The sequence below is a fragment of the Nansenia antarctica genome (assembly GCF_963989245.1).
Source record: "Nansenia antarctica genome assembly, chromosome: 18".
NCBI classification, from domain to species: domain Eukaryota; kingdom Metazoa; phylum Chordata; class Actinopteri; order Argentiniformes; family Microstomatidae; genus Nansenia; species Nansenia antarctica.
Window position 1 is genome coordinate 4,886,957 of NC_137691.1, and position 18,668 is coordinate 4,905,624.

Consider the following 18,668-nt stretch of genomic DNA (forward strand, 5'->3'; position numbering starts at 1 on the left):
CCGGCTGGCCTCGAAAAGGCGGTTCAGGACCATGGCCGCAAGGACAAACAGACTGAAGAACAGCTTCTACCCCAGGGCCATTCAGGCCCTGAACACAGCAAAGACCTAGGTTCTGGGCCCTGGACAGTCTGGACGGATTGATGGCAGCTGCTGGACTGAAAAAATCAGGTGTAGTGCTGAGGCACAAATATATACATTTCAAACCTGCAAACTGCGACACTTTAAATGAATGTGCAATGACACTATGTGCAATATGACAACCCTAGGGTACATAAGGTTCAGAGAATAGGAAATGTTAGAATAGGTATAGCATAGCATAGAGTAAGGCACAGTGTTTTATTTGTATAGTATAGTATAGTGGATAGTGTACACAGCCTTTATTTATGTAAACCAGCTCCTTTCCCTTCTTGTTTTTTACTTTTTTTTCCCTAGCACCAGGGGAGCCCCCCCTCCCAAATTTCGTTGTTTGGTACCTGTACTATATCAATGACAATAAAGACCATTCATTCATTCATTCAATGCTGACCTCTAGGGGTTTGAGATAAACGTGTTGCATTAGAAATGATTATATAAAGCGTTCTGCCAAATCCAACCCATCTGGCCAAATCCTGTCATAAATCAACGAGCGAAACAGGGGCAGTAAGAAACAAGTACATTCGAGCATCATAAGGAGAAAACCAGTAATCTCTTACATCATCAGAGACATCAAAACTGCACTGTTTTACACTGTTACTGAATTGTTAATTATTTGTAGAAGACTAAACAGGTGTAGCATTTGGCCCACCTGGTGCTTTAACTTTTACGATAACGACAGACAGACAGACAGACAGACAGACAGACAGACAGACAAGCAGGCAGGCAGACAGATAGATAGATAGACAACCAGACAGACAGACAGACAGACAGACAAGCAGGCAGACAGATAGATAGATAGATAGACAGACAACCAGACAGACAGGCAGACAGACAAGCAGGCAGGCAGACAGACAGATAGATAGATAGATAGATAGATAGACAGACAGACAACCAGACAGACAGGCAGACAGACAACCAGACAGACAGACAGACAGACAAGCAGGCAGGCAGACAGACAGACAGATAGATAGATAGATAGACAACCAGGCAGACAGACAAGCAGGCAGACAGCCAGACATGTTAGATATGGTAATACTCTTCCAAGCAGAGGCGTCGTTAGGATCTTGAAAAAGCTAAAAAAAGAAAGAAAAAGGATGGCCAGGCCTAACGACGTGATTTCCTCATCTTCATTCTGTCTCATAATGATGGCTCACTTAGCTCATCGTCTGATTGGCCAGGAGCTGTGCTGGTGACAGCTTCCCATAAAGACCTGCCTAGCAGGAGGAAACACCAGCCATAGGAGGAAGAGGGTGACCTAATTCACAGGGTTCTTATAGGAAATGCAAGTGAGGATTACTTGAAGGCCACATATTTCTAACCTTCAGGCAGGGTTGCACCAACATGGTTTCACTTTTAAAACTGGATTAAATCCAAGGTTTGTCTACAAATCCTGTTGCACCAAACTTTAGACCTAGTTTACATTTAGTTTACAATGAATCCTGGTTAAATCTAAATCTTTGGCAATCTCAATCTCTGTTTAATTTACACTTAAACCTAGACTAAATTCAAGTCTGTTGCACCAGTCATTTTAAACCTAGTCTAAAGATGGATTAGCAGTATATAGAGGAAAGAGTGGATTCAAATGTTAGACAGGGATCTTTTTGGAGTTCACAAGTCAAAGCCTGCAGAATTGTCAACCAATGAGGGAGATAACAGCTGATAATTTGACAGGAGGAGCAGGTCTTCCTGGAGTAATTGGAGCTGTTGACTGCACTCACATTGCCATTACTAACCGCGGTGGAGAGAATGGGTTTTTTTCATAATCGAAAGGGCTACTGCTCAATTAATGTCCAAGTTGTGTGTGACACACAGTTAAGATGTCCAGGATCCGCACAAGATAGTCGAATCTTTGACAACAGTCAACTCTGTGCAACTTTGTTTCCTCTGTCAACTTTAAAAAAAATGTCAAATCCATGTCTGTGGATAGAGCATTATCACATGTTCTAGTCTGCACATGTGACTTCACCTTTAATGGTTTCCATATTCCTACTACTGCACTATAACTACAACAGCCGACCCTCCAGTGTCAATAAAAGTCTGTTTAATAAAAGTTGGGTAGAGGGGGTGGGAGTGCGGCAGGGGGATGGGGGATGGGGGGGGGGGGGAGAGGGCATAAAGGGAACGGGTGGGGGAAGGTTAGAGGAGAAGTTACTCTTCCTTCTCTGATGACTCCTCTTGTTTACGCAGGATTCTCATCAGGTTCCTGGACGAGTAATAAGGCTTCTGGGCAGTCCCGTCATTCTTCTCTATGTCCTCCACTGTAGAAGGAACAACACATCCGTCATTCTCTACCCTACCCTACCCTACCCTACCTTACCCTAACTTACCCTACCCTACCCTACCTTACCTTACCTTACCCTACCCTACCTTACCCTACCTTACCTTACCCTACCCTACCTTACCCTACCTTACCCTCCCTTACCCTACCCTACCCTACCTTACCCTACCTTACCCTCCCTTACCCTACCTTACCCTCCCTTACCCTACCCTACCCTACCTTACCCTACCCTACCTTACCCTACCCTACCTTACCCTACCTTACCTTACCCTACCCTACCTTACCCTACCTTACCCTCCCTTACCCTACCCTACCCTACCTTACCCTACCCTACCTTACCCTCCCTTACCCTACCCTACCTTACCCTACCTTACCTTACCCTACCCTACCTTACCCTACCTTACCCTACCTTACCCTACCTTACCCTACCTTACCTTACCCTACCCTACCTTACCTTACCTTACCCTACCTTACCCTACCTTACCCTACCTTACCCTACCTTACCCTACCTTACCTTACCCTACCCTACCTTACCTTACCCTACCCTACCTTACCCTACCTTACCCTACCTTACCCTACCTTACCCTACCCTACCCTACCTTACCCTACCTTACCTTACCCTACCTTACCCTACCCGTCAGCTTGACTGAGGGTTAGACTTTTCAAGCCTTGAGACATAAAGAGAGCGGTGTAAAAGGAGCTAGTGTGGCGTAGACGTCGGTAGGTAAGGTGTTACTCACGGAAGCAGAGGAGGAGGGTGTCGACACACATGCTGTACACGCTGAAGAAGCCCACAGCCACCAGATACGATCCCACCACCACCGTCTTCCAAAGCAACGTCACACCACAACAAAAGCATTGGGAGACACAGCTCTCAACATAATGGTAACATACATCACACAAAATAGTACTGAGTTAAAGTATCAACATACTTCATCCATGTTTTATGATGTAGAGATGTGTATGACTCTGACAAACATTTCATGCGATGTATCCTATTTTTCAATGAGAAACAAACATAATAATAATAATAATACATTAGACTTATATAGCGCTTTTCTAGACAGTCAAAGATGCTTTACATGAAAAGATCGAGTAGTAAAATAAAATAATAAAAAGAAAATAGATAAAAGAAAGTATAGGGGTCTAATAAATGTTTAGATTACTAATCTAAATCTAAGTGTCTTGGTAGGACAATCTACTCTGTATACTGCAAGTACACCTAGATTTCGTGCGGAGAAGCGGCGAACAAGCAACGCCAGCGTCCTCTCTCGACCGGCATTTTTGAAAAGCTCAAATTTGTATCAAGGTTTTATGAAAGTCCTTGGTTAGAATTTGATCATATTTGATAATAATAATATAATATAAACATGGGAGAGTTGAGTATTTTGGTTGACAACACTGTTGAGCATCCTTACCAGGATGGGCACCCAGTAGTAATTCAGCATCTCGGCTTGGAAGGCGTCACCAGGCAGCCGGATATTCCCAGAGAAGAAGAAGCCAGCCAGCACCCCTGGCCAAACAGAGACACAGGGTCACACAGAGAAGAAGAAGCCAACCAGCACCCCTGGCCAAACAGAGACACAGGGTCACACAGAGTTCGCTCACTGGGAGATCACTTTGAATCATAAGGCTAAATACTGAAGGAGAGATAAGTGTGCAGATAATAAACACAACCGCTGAAGGTAAAACGGTCACCGTCACTTTTATAAGTGAATTAACATTGCAGATACTGTACGCCAGTTGTAATATCAGTTTAACGTTGTTTATTTTTTTTAAATATAGTACTTCACAAACAATCTATTCAGAATAGTAATAAGTTTAAACAAAAAATTAAGTCACATATAATTGTCTTACCAACTGCTCCGACCACTATAAGTTTGCCAAAGAATAACAGCACATCTGTCACATTGTCCAGTACCGCTACCCTGTGGACGAAGATATAATGTTCACTTAAACAATCTGACAGAATGGCAGCTTGAGACCAGATAGAGGGGAGAGAAACTCAAGATAGATACTCATAACTCTTATTCAAACAATCAAATAAAAAACGCTCAATTATTGTCTCACCGTCCGCTGTTCCTCATCAACAGCATGTAAGCATTTCTGCCTGATGCACAAAAGTTTCCTCCATAGATTGCAATCTGCTCATAGATCATAAGGATAAAAGACATAATTAAGAAGCACAAACTGCATTATCATTTACAACATTACATCGATACAGCAAGTAGGAATTACTCTCCACATATAATGACCGCGAGCTGCAGTTAAACAGACTGACTCAATGACTATCAGAATACATAGGGGGGGGGGGGGGGGGGGGGGGCTGACCATGACGTAAGCGTTTCTATTGAGGAACTTCAGGCATGTTTCCTGACACCAGAAGCAGCACCCGAGGCTCTTCATCAGATAGCGGCCGCAGGAGCTCTTAGAATCTGAGGAGATGTTTCACAGACAGTGCCGGGGATGGAACATTCATTCATGACTGAATACTCATCAAACCCCTCTGAACCATCGTGCCTGGTAAGCCTTACCACGGAACTGATGATCTATGTACTCCAGTAGGATCCTGAGGGGCTGGAGGGTGGCGAGTAGAACGCAGCCAAACGCCAGAGAGCCAACGTGGTACCTTTCCAGAACGGAGGTTTTAGAAAGAGACATTCCCCCGTCATCATACCGTACTGGCACACATACAGTAGTATAGAAGATTTGGGGGGAGTTCAGTAATCTGGCTGGAGGCAACACATTCAGTACATAAATGTGACACGGTCTGGTCAATTGGGCCGCAAGTCGGCAACCAATCTAAATGTTCCGACTTTTATTTTGAAAAACACGGAAATACGTTTCAACGTTGTTGAAAATGACAACACAAACTCGCTAGTCAAGCCAAAATACTGCAACGCAATGGATTCGGTGAGTAATCCCCACTGCTACCTAGTTAACTATTATTACTATACACTACTGTACATTGTTTAGCAGGCTCACAAAACAAGCTGTGTTAGTCGACTAGCGAGTGTGTCATTGATTTCCAACAACAACGCTGAAATGTAATTTGCATTTTTCTAAATAAAAAGTCAAGTGAACATTAAATCAGCTGCCGACTTGCGGTCCAATTGACCCGACCGTGTCACGAATCGCTCTCGCTCCACAGAGCGAGTGTTACCCCAGAGCGTTGATGAAGGCCTGGGACAGGGGGAAGGGAGGGATGTCGGCAGGCTTGCTGAAGGCCCGGCAGTAGGTGGCGAAGGCGCCCGCCAGCGTGCACCGGCCCAGGGCGATGACAAAGTTGACACACCACAGGAAGGCCAGCGTGTTGTAGACCTGCAGGTAGACGATGTTCCTCTGGAACATCCCCTCGTCCTCGTACTTGAAGAAGACGCAGCGGACCGAGGGGCACTCTGGGTAGGCCGAGGAGTTGAACGTCTGACACGGAGAAGTCGGAGGATGAGAGAGAGAGAGAGAGAGAGAGAGAGAGAGAGGGGGAGTACAAGAAAGAGGGAGAGATAAGACAGCGGTAGAGAATAAGCTGCATGTATATACCTAAAGTTTGTTTTTAAACAATTTTAAGTGGAAAATCAATGTTGTGAGTATAAACATGAAAAATGTACAACCGTGTTTGTGGTCATAAAACACAACCATGGCTCAGCCGGTAGAGCCGGCGTCTAATGATCGCAAAGTCGGCAACTTCGCCGGCTGGCCACGTATCGAAGTGTCCCTGAGCAAGGCACTTGAACCCCTAATTGCTCCGGGGTCGCCTTCAATGGCAGTGACCCGTTGCCTAGACGCCCCCCTCTAGAGCGGAAATGCATCTCGTTGCTCTCTGTGCAGTCAGTGACAAACTTTGAACCCCTTACCCTTTCCTAAAAGGCATACAGGGCTCCGTCACAGGGAGCCGTAAAGCCCTGCTAGGTTACCTGTGGACGGCAGCTCTCTGTGCCGTTGACGAGGCCGCAGTTGGCCACGGAGGCGTTGCTGAGAGACACGACTCGGTAGACGGGAGCCCCCGACGTGGACAAGAACAGGGAGGTCATCCCCCAGTAGGACACACACACCACCAGTAGGAAAAAGGTGAACAGAGGGTAGAATAGGGTGGACATCATGTAACCCACTGCCCTGGAGAAAGAATCACAATCAGAATCCGCTTTTATTACATCTTAGCGTACAAGAACATGAGAGTAAAGTTCTTTGGCTCTGGTTCCTCAACAATGAACAATTGCAGCACTCAGATACAAAAAAACACAACAATAACACGGTAATAACGTAAAAAGTACTCAAAAACAGATCAACATGACACCTAAGTGGTTTACAGGATAAAAGGATCGCACTTATTCTGTACACTTCATACGCACCATGGTAAGTCACGGGTAAACGGCCACAGTGTTGTGTTCATATCATTCTGCCACAGTCTGTACAGTGTAACAGTCATTGATAATTCCTAGAACATTCTGACCTGATATTTAATACAACTAAGGGCTGTCTCTCAGCGACATAATCGTTCTTGCCTGTCTATCACATGTTCTATATGTGGAGGCACAATAAGTTTCACAGAGAGGCAAAGTCCTACTTGCTGGACTCCTCAATAAGAGCGACGGCGGTGGAGAGTCTCTTCCTGAGGCAAACGAGGATCAGGATCAGAGTCACCTCCACCACACACAGGATGATCACTGAGGAGAGAGAATAGTCACATTACTGACCATGGACTCCTGACCACTGACAGTCAACACTTTACAGAGACACGATACTGCATAAGGCACACATAGACTCTTTACAGAGACACGTTACTGCATAAGGCACACATAGATATATAGACTCTTTACAGAGACACGATACTATATAAGGCACACATAGACTCTTTACAGAGACACGTTACTGCATAAGGCACACATAGATATATAGACTCTTTACAGAGACACAATACTGCATAAGGCACACATAGATATATAGACTCTTTACAGAGACACGATACTGCATAAGGCACATATAGATATATACTCTTTACAGAAACACGATACTGCATAAGGCACACATACATAGACTCTTTACAGAGACACGTTACTGCATAAGGCACACATAGATATATAGACTCTTTACAGAGACACAATACTGCATAAGGCACACATAGATATATAGACTCTTTACAGAGACACGATACTGCATAAGGCACATATAGATATATACTCTTTACAGAAACACGATACTGCATAAGGCACACATACATAGACTCTTTACAGAGACACAATACTGCATAAGGCACATATAGATACTGTATATAGACTCTTTACAGAGACACGATACTGCATAAGGCACACATAGATATATAGACTCTTTACAGAGACACGATACTGCATAAGGCACACATAGATATATAGACGACTCGCAGACTCACTGAAAGCCAGCCAGGTCTCTTTCACTTGAAGGTAGACTGAGATGGGTGTCTTGAAGGCGAGGTCACTGATGGACAGTTTGGAGTTGCTGAAATGGACATATTCTGAGTAGCAGTGCCCTATACCTGGTAGAGAGAAGCCATATACTGTATATAAAAGCAGTAATACATCGATAAAATGTATCATACAGTTTACTGTTTGTGAGTGTAGATTAGAGAAATGGGAGAATTCTGGGGCCGGTCGATCTGTGGGCTAGTGTATGGGGAGGGTGATCTGTGGGCTGTGGGCTAGTGTATGGTCCGGTCGATCTGTGGGCTGTGGGCTAGTGTATGGGGAGGGTGGTCTGTGGGCTGTGGGCTAGTGTATGGTCCGGTCGATCTGTGGGCTGTGGGCTAGTGTATGGGGAGGGTGGTCTGTGGGCTGTGGGCTAGTGTATGGTCCGGTCGATCTGTGGGCTGTGGGCTAGTGTATGGGGAGGGTGGTCTGTGGGCTGTGGGCTAGTGTATGGGGAGGGTGGTCTGTGGGCTGTGGGCTAGTGTATGGGGAGGGTGGTCTGTGGGCTGTGGGCTAGTGTATGGTCCGGTCGATCTGTGGGCTGTGGGCTAGTGTATGGGGAGAGTGATCTGTGGGCTGTGGGCTAGTGTATGGGGAGAGTGATCTGTGGGCTGAGGGTGCCGGTGAGTGACACGATCTGTGGGTATGGTGCAGATCTGCATGCACCCTGCAAGTCCAGGGCCATTTTGTTGTCCCAGGCCGTCCCTGCTGGTAGACTTACCGTAGCCTCCTATGACCTGGACTCCTAGGATGAGCACCCAGATCAGGACAAACGCCAGGTACCTCAGCAGCAACAGGAACAGGAAGCTGATCACCATGGCCATCAGCAGACCACTGAACGGACAAGGAGACACGCTTGTTGTTGAGTGGCCGAGTCGTGGACTGAGCATACAAAACACCTCTGTTAACCCACAGCATCTTCTCAATTTGATAAAGAAAATAGATAGAAATATCAGATAGGAATATCAGATTTACTGTAATATCCAGTTACTTACTGTAATGTATTTTATTTTTTTATTTATTTTACCAGGCGAGACAATTAAGAACAAAATTCTTATTTACAATGCCGGCCTGCCTCATAAGGGGAAAGGGGAGGAGGGCTGAAAGATAAAACATGTTAAAAACAAAGCACTTAAAACCACAATTAAATCGACAATTAAATGAGATGCCACAAAACAACAATAAGCATTAAACACATGCATGTAACACAAACAGTACAACAAAAGCACTAACGGACATCAAGAATAGAATACAACAGTAAGCACAAAATGCAGACAGGCAACACAAGACAATACAATACAACAAAACACACTGGGACACAGCCAAGCAAACACAACAATACAGCAATAAGCACTGATACACAGTCAGGAAAAAGACAATAATACAACAATAAGTGCTGTTCAATAACAATAATATCCAGTTACTTACGGTAATGTCCAGTTACTTACAGTAATATCCAGTACCAAGTCGAAGCGAAGTCCTCAAAGATCCTCACTCCCATCGGCTTGGAGTTGAAGCCAGCTATCAGAGAGCTGGAATAGAGGACAGATACTATTTAGGTGACACAGTCATTACCTGTGTATAAACACTCATTACTGTACATGCTGTGGTAATTACCCCATGGCGTTGGTTATGCTGTCGACTGTTTGGTTGACAGAGGCCATTCCGGGCAGTGTGAAGTTGGATGGAATCGTCCGAAGAGCGTCCAGACTGGGTAAACACCTGCCCAAAGCTACGGCGACGCATGAAGACATGAGTGAGTTCAGTGAACTGAAGATTCAGAGTCAAATAAATGTTTTCTTATGACTACTAACGCTCTTTAATTGAATCCTCCCTAGTCCAACACTCTTTCTGATAGTATTGCACGTGTAAGAACGCCACTTTACCTGATATACTTGGAACGTAGAAATAGGGACAAAGTTCCTTATCGAGGATGTTTTGAACAGTCTGAAAAAAAAAAAAAGAAGGATGTTATGAAACATAGAAAGGGGAAGGTCAAAATGTATTAGCAGAGAGGCATGCACATACAGAATATATGTGGATACATGCTTCACAAGGTCATTGACTCTTATGGTGAATTCCATTCAGCTCCGTGCTCTGTTAAATACAGCCTACGCCATATGAAGTAACACTGTACCCATGTGGTGTCAGCCAGGCTGAGGCTGGGGTCACAGAACTGCTGCGGGAAGAAGTCACTGGGTTTGGCTCCAAGTGCATAGGCAGCAGGGGGCAGCATCCAGAACTGAGAGGGACACTCGCTGACGCATACCTGGGGGAGGGGGGAGGGGAGGTGGGCATTGTGAGTCATGAAATAACTTAATGTCCAGTGCAAGTAGACGGAAAGGCCCATAGTGGTAACAGAGGATGTTTTTTTTTTTACCTTCACTAGCTATAGCCATATACAGAGGCAGAGAGGCAGAGTAGGAAGTGTACCTGTGTCGTAGGACACTGTATGCCATTCAGTGCTGCAGCCATCGTGTTGGTGGCAGTCGCACACTTCAATATGTCCAAGTACAACATGCTGGGCTGGTATCTGACAAGAGCAGATTAAACACACCACTGAGTTGCTTGACCATATACTGTACATTGTTTCCCTAATGTGGCCCTCCATGGCTCAGTTGGTAGAGCATGGCGCTAACAATGCTAAGGTTGGGGGTTGGGGGTTACATATATGTTATATATATATATAGGCTTCACTCACTGCAATGTAAGTTGCTTTGGATAAAAGCGTCAGCTAAATGGCATATTATATACTAATGCACTCAACCTTTAGGATACATACTGCTTGCAGAATGAGTAGTCATGATTGACAGTATGTGTTATGTTACCCTCTGGACCCTAACCACTTGGGCTCAGGGTGTATGGACTCACAAATTCACTCCAGAGCCACAGAGCATTCCAGTAGAGTTCCTGGGGAAGAGAACATGGCGAGGGTCTCCAAACAACCAGGCTGGTGGAAAGAAAAGAAACAAGGGAGGAATGTTCATGTCCATAAACATCACTTGACTGGAAATAGGACAGTTAAGGCTTTCTCCTCTAATCTAAATGCCATGGACATTTCTAACAGGGTAATACATGAGCAAGAAAATGGCATATGATGATGATAGTGAACTGAATCATATATAAATCATATAATCTTTCCTACCCAGGACTCCCACGACCACGTAGCCAGCAATGGCTGCCAAGAACAGTATGCAACAGATAACATCTGTGCAACTTCTGGAAGAGACATAAAACAAGAAATCAACTGTAGTTGACTGTAGTGCTGGATAGAATGGAAACTTAAATAGTGAGTCACTGGGTTGCCTACTAGTAGGCCTACCAATGACACTAGTCCCCTCACACAGAGGAACAACAACATCATGGGATAAGGCAGTAATAATAGTAATAATAATAATAATAATAATAATAATAATAATAATAATAATAATAATAACAACTTGTATTTGTATAGCACTTTTCCTGCAAACGTTGCAGCTCAAAGTGCTCTAATCATTATATAATCATCATTTAATTATTTAGTCATTTAAAGGCAATATTAAAAAGATGGGTTTTTAGTCTTGACTTGAACATAATTTGCTGAGGTTGCATCCCTAATGTAAACTGGCAGTGCATTCCACAATCTGGTTGCGTACACAGAGAAAACCAGCGTCAGACCTGAGAGCATCTATTGGGCTGATATGCTTAGCAAAAGGTCTTTCTGATATTCTGGTGCTGTGGCAGTGAGAGCTGCCACAACAAACAAGCAATAAAACAAAAACAAATAAATAAATAAATAAAACAATATAAATAAATAAATAAAACAATAAAACAAACAATAAACAAGCAGAAGGATCTAGAAATCTATTCTATTCAGCACCTTCTTTTGCCACGGAAGAAGGAGTCGCCGGATGCGCCGTTCCCTAAGAAAAACGAGGGGTAGAATCACTGAACTGTACTTTCATCTGTGAGAGAGAATACTGTACCTTCATCTGTGAGAGAGAATACTGTCCCTTCATCTGTGAGAGAGATGAACTGTACCTTCATCTGTGAGAGAGAATACTGTACCTTCATCTAAGAGAGAGAATACTGTACCTTCATCTGTGAGAGAGAATACTGTCCCTTCATCTGTGAGAGAGAATACTGTACCTTCATCTGTGAGAGAGAATACTGTACCTTCATCTAAGAGAGAGAATACTGTACCTTCATCTGTGAGAGAGAATACTGTACCTTCATCTGTGAGAGAGAATACTGTACCTTCATCTGTGAGAGAGAATACTGTACCTTCATCTGTGAGAGAGGTGAAGGCCAATACATTTGATACAGATGTTACGGTACATGTGGGATGACGGTACATGTGGGAAAACTAGGGTTAGGGTTAGGTGCTAGGGTGCTACGGTTAGGGGTTAGGGGTTAGGGTTTAGGGTTAGGTGCTAGGGTTAGGGGTTAGGGTTAGGGTTAGGGTTAGGTGCTAGGGTGCTAGGGTTAGGGGTTAGGGTTAGGTGCTAGGGTGCTAGGGTTAGGGTTAGGGTTAGGTGCTAGGGTGCTAGGGTTAGGGGTTAGGAGTTAGGGTTAGGTGCTAGGGTGCTAGGGTTAGGGGTTAGGGTTAGGTGCTAGGGTTAGGGGTTAGGGGTTAGGGTTAGGTGCTAGGGTGCTAGGGTTAGGGGTTAGGGTTAGGGTTAGGGTTAGGGTTAGGTGCTAGGGTTAGGGGTTAGGGGTTAGGGGTTAGGGTTAGGGGTTAGGAGTTAGGGTTAGGTGCTAGGGTTAGGGGTTAGGGGTTAGGGGTTAGGGTTAGGGTTAGGGTTAGGATTATGGTTAGGGTTAGACATGCCAGCATGTATTAAATCGACGTAGCACCTAACCCTAACCCTAGTATTCCCACATGTAGGCCTACCGTATTCCCACATGTACCGTAAACACATACATTACATTTTTAGCGGGACAAAACGGGATTTATGCATCATATTATTCTGAATAAACAGTGTTAAACACACTATCCCTACATCACAAATGTACATTATGATAAGTAAAGTAAACTAGCTTAGCTGTTATTGGAAACGAAGTAGCTTAGTATCCAGTTGTGGGAGTTGTAGTTCTCACTCCTGTGGCTGATGTGATGTGGGTCATGTGACTAGCCAACTCGGTTACATTAGCATAGCGTGAAATTAGCATTACATTAGCATCACATTAGCATGAAATTAGCATGCTAGCAGGTGCTTTAAGCCTATGTTTGCGATGATATTAAAACATATATAAAGTATGGACTTCAAACCCACCATGATCATCCAACTTTTCACCCTCTGGTTCCATTTCGTTTTCAATCACTACGAAAGCAAAACGTTGTTCCAGTGGCGTCTGTAGTAAATCTGTTATTGTCGTTTTCGTTCAAATGTTTTTACCGTTAGGCGATCAGTGTTGCCAGATGGGATTTGACCATTTCCAGCCTAACTAACCACAGTCTAAAAAAACAGCTAAATCCACCCCAAAACCTGCCAAAAAACCCCTAGATTGTCAGAAAACCGCTAATTACTATTGGGCAAGGTGCTCATACACTCTCCTGCTCCTAAACTGTATGTCTGTTGTTGTCAATGATGTTTGTAAAATAAAATAAAAACCTGCACATTGTATGTAGCTTCTAACTAGGTTGTGCGTTTTAACTTCACACATTTTGTAACTTTCAGGCACTGATATTTTGATGCTGCCTAAATGCTATTTATCCAGCCCAACCCGCCGAAATGTTTTTTTTTTCGGCCCAGTGTGATCAAAAGTAGCACATTCGGCGGTAACCCGCCCCATCTGGCAACCCTGTAGGCGATATGCAGTATATACCTGTTTCAATGCGCGCGCTTTGATGTACAGGTGCAACTCAAAAAATTAGAATATCGTGCAAACGTTCATTCATTTCAGTAATTCAACTTAAAGGGTTAAACTTAAATATTATATAGACTCATTGCATTGTACATATGCATGATTATACTTTTCAGAGGGCTGACATTTCTGTATTTAAAATCCTTTTCTTATTGATTTCATGTAGGCTAATATGAACAATTTCTGAGATATTTAATTTGGGGTTTTCATAAGCTGTAAGCCATAATCATCAAATTCATAACAAATAAAGGCTTTAAATATCTCGCTTTGCATGTAATGAGTCTACATAATATCTAAGTTTAACCCTTTAAGTTGAATTACTGAAATAAATGAACTTTTGCACGATATTCTAATTTTTTGAGTTGCACCTGTAGATCAGGGGTTGGCAACCCAAGCCACGGCAACCCAATGCAGAAGGCAGAGCAGGCGTCTAATGATCGCAAGGTCGACCAAATTGGCGATTCGAACCCCGGCTGGCTACATGTCGAGGTGTCCTTGGGCAAGGCACTGAGCCCAAAATTGCTCCCAATGAGCTTGCCGCCATTGGTGTGTGAATGAGAGGCCACTGGGGAAGCGCTTTGGAATAAGGCTTCTTATTCCCCCTTAGTGTTTTGTTAACGGTGTGGTTTAGAGCTGCACAATGAGTGATAAGCAAGAAATATGTTTGTCATTGAAGTGAAGAATTGGTGTGAGATAAAATACACCAGTTTCAGGTTTTGGCCATTGTGTTTGAGGTTGCGATGATAGTGTTAAAGCGATAGAGAAAAAACTGTAACACAAGTCTATTTTACTTTCTGTAAGATACCGCCTCCTAGTGGCCTGATTCCATCATTGCCTTTTGTAGCAGGTGCATTGTGCTGCTGAGAGAAATGACACCATCCATCATCAAATCCTGCTTCAACCAATAACCATTACACACAGTGCAAATAATACGACACAGGGAAACATACTTTTAAAGATGGTTTTATTTTTCCATAATCAAAAAATTACATTACATATACATATAAAACATTTAGAAACATTAAGCTATGGAATAAGCATTCAATGGTTCAATTAAGTGGCAATCATCAGACATCATTCCCCATATGGCTCCTTCACGAGGTTTGAGGTTACTGCAGTACATATACGTACACTTCTCACAGAAAATATCTCTCTCTAACCATCCCTCTCTCTCTCCCTCTCCCTCCCCCTCTCTCTCTCTCCCCCTCCCTCCCCCCCTCTCTCTCTCTCCCTCCCCCCCTCTCTTTCTCTCTCTCCCTCCTCCCTCCTGCTGCTGCTGCTGTTACCTGGCCCATTAAATGACTTGTGGAACACAAGGCGACTCTTGTACTCATCAGAAAAGACACAGTCAGACACACTGGACACTTATTACAGTCATCTAGACACTATTATGGGTGAGAAGAAGGGGGGTGGACACTGCTGGCGCCAGGGGCCAGAGACCAATGAGACTGAGCCTTCAGAACCAAACACAGCACCCAGCTCCATGGAGCGCCATGCCTGGTTCATGAAGCTGGAGCCTGGGGGGGGGGACAGAGAGTGCACTTGGTCTGGTCTGGTTGGGTTAAAGTTAAATGTGCTCATTGTAATGCTTTGAATGGAATGAGGAATCAGGTATTCTTCCTTCCTCATTCCATGCTTTTTTTGCATTTGCATACTGCATTTCATTGTCTGGTACTTGTACTCTGCAATGACACAATAAAGTTAAATCTAATCTAATCTAATTCCAATGATCCAGGTGTTCTCCGCCTCCACCAGCCTCCATTGGTATAACACACCGCCTGAGACAAATACACGATGGAGCTCGATGTGTTAAGCTTTTGTCATATCCATTAGTGAGTTTGTATCAGGATAGTTTACTTCCTGAAGCACAGTGTTTGCTTATCTGGATACAGTAGCACAGCAGGGAGGATAGGTACACTGTTTACACTTCAGCAGTGTTTGACCTCTGACCTCTGTGGCTTGGGGGGTCACAATTACTCTGACTGCACGACACTGGACGAGGTCATAAAATGTCTTTGTGCAGACATAGACATACACACACACACGCACGCACACACATAGACATACACACACACACACGCAGTACAGTCGGGGCAGCAGATGCTGCACATACATATAGAAATACAGACAAATCGATTCAAACAATCACATAAAACAAAATGACGTGTCATTTCAAAGATTGCTTTGCTTAATTATTCAAGTCTTTTTTGAGACATCTGCTAACAGCGTTTGAATGTTATTTGGTTTCTTACAGTGTCTGTGTCTTGTTATTACATGTTTTGGATGGTGAGGTGGTTTTCTATTGTAAGAGTTTGGATATGTTCTGGTTTTTGACTGTTTCTATTTTCTGTTGCCTGAATCGCCTTCTGGAGTCCGTTCCATCTTCATGAACAATTATATTGTTTATTATGTATTTGTTTTTACTGATTCTCAAAACCATCATTACTGTCGTCTGGGCCAAAAGAGGCACAATAACGTTGAAGTTGATTAGGGATTCGTAGCGGACATCCAAATGTATCACAGGATCAAGGCGACATATTTCACTGCACCATATTACTGCATCTATCTGAAGGCTGAAGTCACTGAGACAGGAGTCACTGAGACAGGAGTGATGGAGACAGGAGTCATGGAGACAGGAGTCATGGGGAGAGGAGTCATGGATACAGGAGTCATGGGGACAGGAGTCATGGAGACAGGCGTCATGTAGACAGGAGTCATGGGGAGAGAAGTCACTGAGACAGGAGTCATGGATACAGGAGTCACTGAGACAGGAGTCATGGATACAGGAGTCATGGATACAGGAGTCATGGGGAGAGGAGTCATGTAGAGAGAAGTCACTGAGACAGGAGTCATGGAGACAGGAGTCATGGGGAGAGGAGTCACTGAGACAGGAGTCATGGATACAGGAGTCATGGGGAGAGGAGTCATGTAGAGAGAAGTCACTGAGACAGGAGTCATGGATACAGGAGTCATGGGGAGGAGTCACTGAGAGGAGTCATGGATACAGGAGTCATGGGGAGAGGAGCAGGATACATGTTAGAGAGAAGTCACTGAGACAGGAGTCACGGGGACAGAGTCATGGGGAGAGGAGTCATGGGGAGAGCGTCGATGTCAGAGGAGTCATGGATACAGGAATCATGGGAAGAGGAGTCATGGATACAGGAGTCATGGGGTCATGGACGTGGCAATCATGGCTTACATCAGACACCTTCCTGACGTCTTTCATCAGAAGGCAGTTGACTTAGTGGCGTCTTTCCCCGTTATCTTTCCGATATATATATATTGGTATATATATCTATATCTATATCTATATCTATATATATCTATATATTCAAAACAATGGATTCATTCACACACAAAGGAAAGTAACCGTTTGAAACATTCATATTCCAAAAATAAATCATTGTCATAAATTATTGAAATTACAGAATTATTATCTTTTAACTTACATTTCTTGAAAATAAAACATATACCTTATATATAGTATATACTGTATCTACACAAAGTGCAACTACAAATCAATTGGAAGTTATTGAAGAACATTGTAGCAGAACATTCTACTCTCCTCCCTCCCAAAGCCCTCTGGCACTGATCTATTCGGTTGTTAAGTCTGACGTCACTTTGTGGCGTTTAGCAATTTCCGGGTCCAAATAAAAAAATCCCTGCACCAGGTTACCAGTGTACTAAAGCGGTAGAATGACAGTTCAATCGTTTTTTAGACTCTGATCTATTCATACAACAAGAGACACAGCACTTTCCTGTTTTTCCCATATTGTCAGCGTCTTTGAGCCTCGGAAAAGCACTATACAAATATAATGAATTATTATCATTACTGCGGCATTTCGAAGAGAGCGCCTCAGCCAACGTTGGACCTGGAAACACGTCACGACTTAACAACCGAACAGACACACAGGGGGGGTCCCAACTGAACGCAGGCATGATTAGGTTTGACCACCCAGGAGAAGACATGTTTGGATCCACCATTAAAGCGACCTCCAACCTCCGAAAGTCCTCAAAACACTTCTAGTGATCTAACGGGAGGCTAATTTGGAGTCAGTTATTGCTGGCTTGTTTGGTTTGTCCCAGTAATTACACATGCACACATAATTATGCACACTCAAACACACAAGCACGCACGCACACACACACACACACACACACGCTGAAGTTGCATGAGGGTAGTTTTTTTGTGTTGCCAATTATGGTCCTGCTCTGTACTAGGCTCCACTGTACCCTACTCCCCAGACCTCTGACACTACAATTCCCACACTGCCTTGCAAGAGCTTCTAATCGCCGAGAGGTTATCTGAGGTAAGAACACACAGACAGGAATGACAGAAGAGAACACGGACATACTGTACACTCTGAAGAGGAACATACTGTACACTCTGAAGAGGAGCATCCAAAATCTGCACAATCATTATTATTTAAGACAGTTATCCACAAAGTACAGATTATAGCTCATATCGAAATGATTGATGACACTGTTTCAACGGAAGTACGGTCTGTTCTATCATTGTTTTTCACATCATACGTACATTGCACGAAACAGACACAGATGTTTATGTCCAAAGATAAATATCTCTATACTATTGATCCAGTAATATACTTTGTAATCAAAAGGTTATTTGACAAGACCACCACTGTTATAAAAAGAAAAAAGAAAAAAAAGACTGAAAACACACTTATGGCACAGTAAAAGAAAAAAGAGAATCTTCTGGAAGGTAAAGATGACTAACTAACAGAGTGACTTAGATTAGAAAAGAACCTGGTTTGGGTTTGAAGGAGGAAGGTTCTCTCTCTTCATCACACAGACACACAACTAGCCACCGAGCTGGCTGTTCTTCTAGCTGAGGGGTGGGCAGCAGGGATGACACTGTGGAATACGGTGTGTGTGTGTGTGTGTGTGTGTGCATGCGCGTATGTGTGTGCGTGCGTGTGTATGTGTGCGTGCGTGTGTGTGTGTGTGTG

General features: G+C 43.7%; 2 protein-coding genes across 2 annotated transcripts in view; both read right to left on the minus strand.

The window, feature by feature from the left end:
* Nucleotides 1–2,283: 2,283 nt before the first annotated feature.
* LOC308173496 (choline transporter-like protein 4) lies at nucleotides 2,284–10,371 on the minus strand (the record flags this gene model as incomplete). Its single annotated transcript, XM_080548526.1, has 16 exons — nucleotides 2,284–2,393; nucleotides 3,154–3,238; nucleotides 3,832–3,926; nucleotides 4,271–4,341; nucleotides 4,484–4,557; nucleotides 4,745–4,848; nucleotides 4,948–5,042; nucleotides 5,577–5,836; nucleotides 6,328–6,526; nucleotides 6,978–7,077; nucleotides 8,573–8,685; nucleotides 9,300–9,383; nucleotides 9,469–9,583; nucleotides 9,738–9,798; nucleotides 9,989–10,120; nucleotides 10,285–10,371. The coding sequence occupies 16 exons, from the start codon at nucleotides 10,369–10,371 to the stop codon at nucleotides 2,284–2,286; spliced, it is 1,785 nt and encodes a 594-aa protein (XP_080404652.1).
* Nucleotides 10,372–10,726: 355 nt separating this feature from the next.
* slc4a8 (solute carrier family 4 member 8) overlaps nucleotides 10,727–18,668 on the minus strand; it is a gene marked incomplete at both ends in the record, with an annotated part of 80,288 nt that continues 72,346 nt past the window's right edge. The window contains 1 exon segment of the mRNA XM_080548527.1: nucleotides 10,727–10,801. Within this exon segment, the coding sequence (XP_080404653.1) occupies nucleotides 10,727–10,801 (75 nt within the window).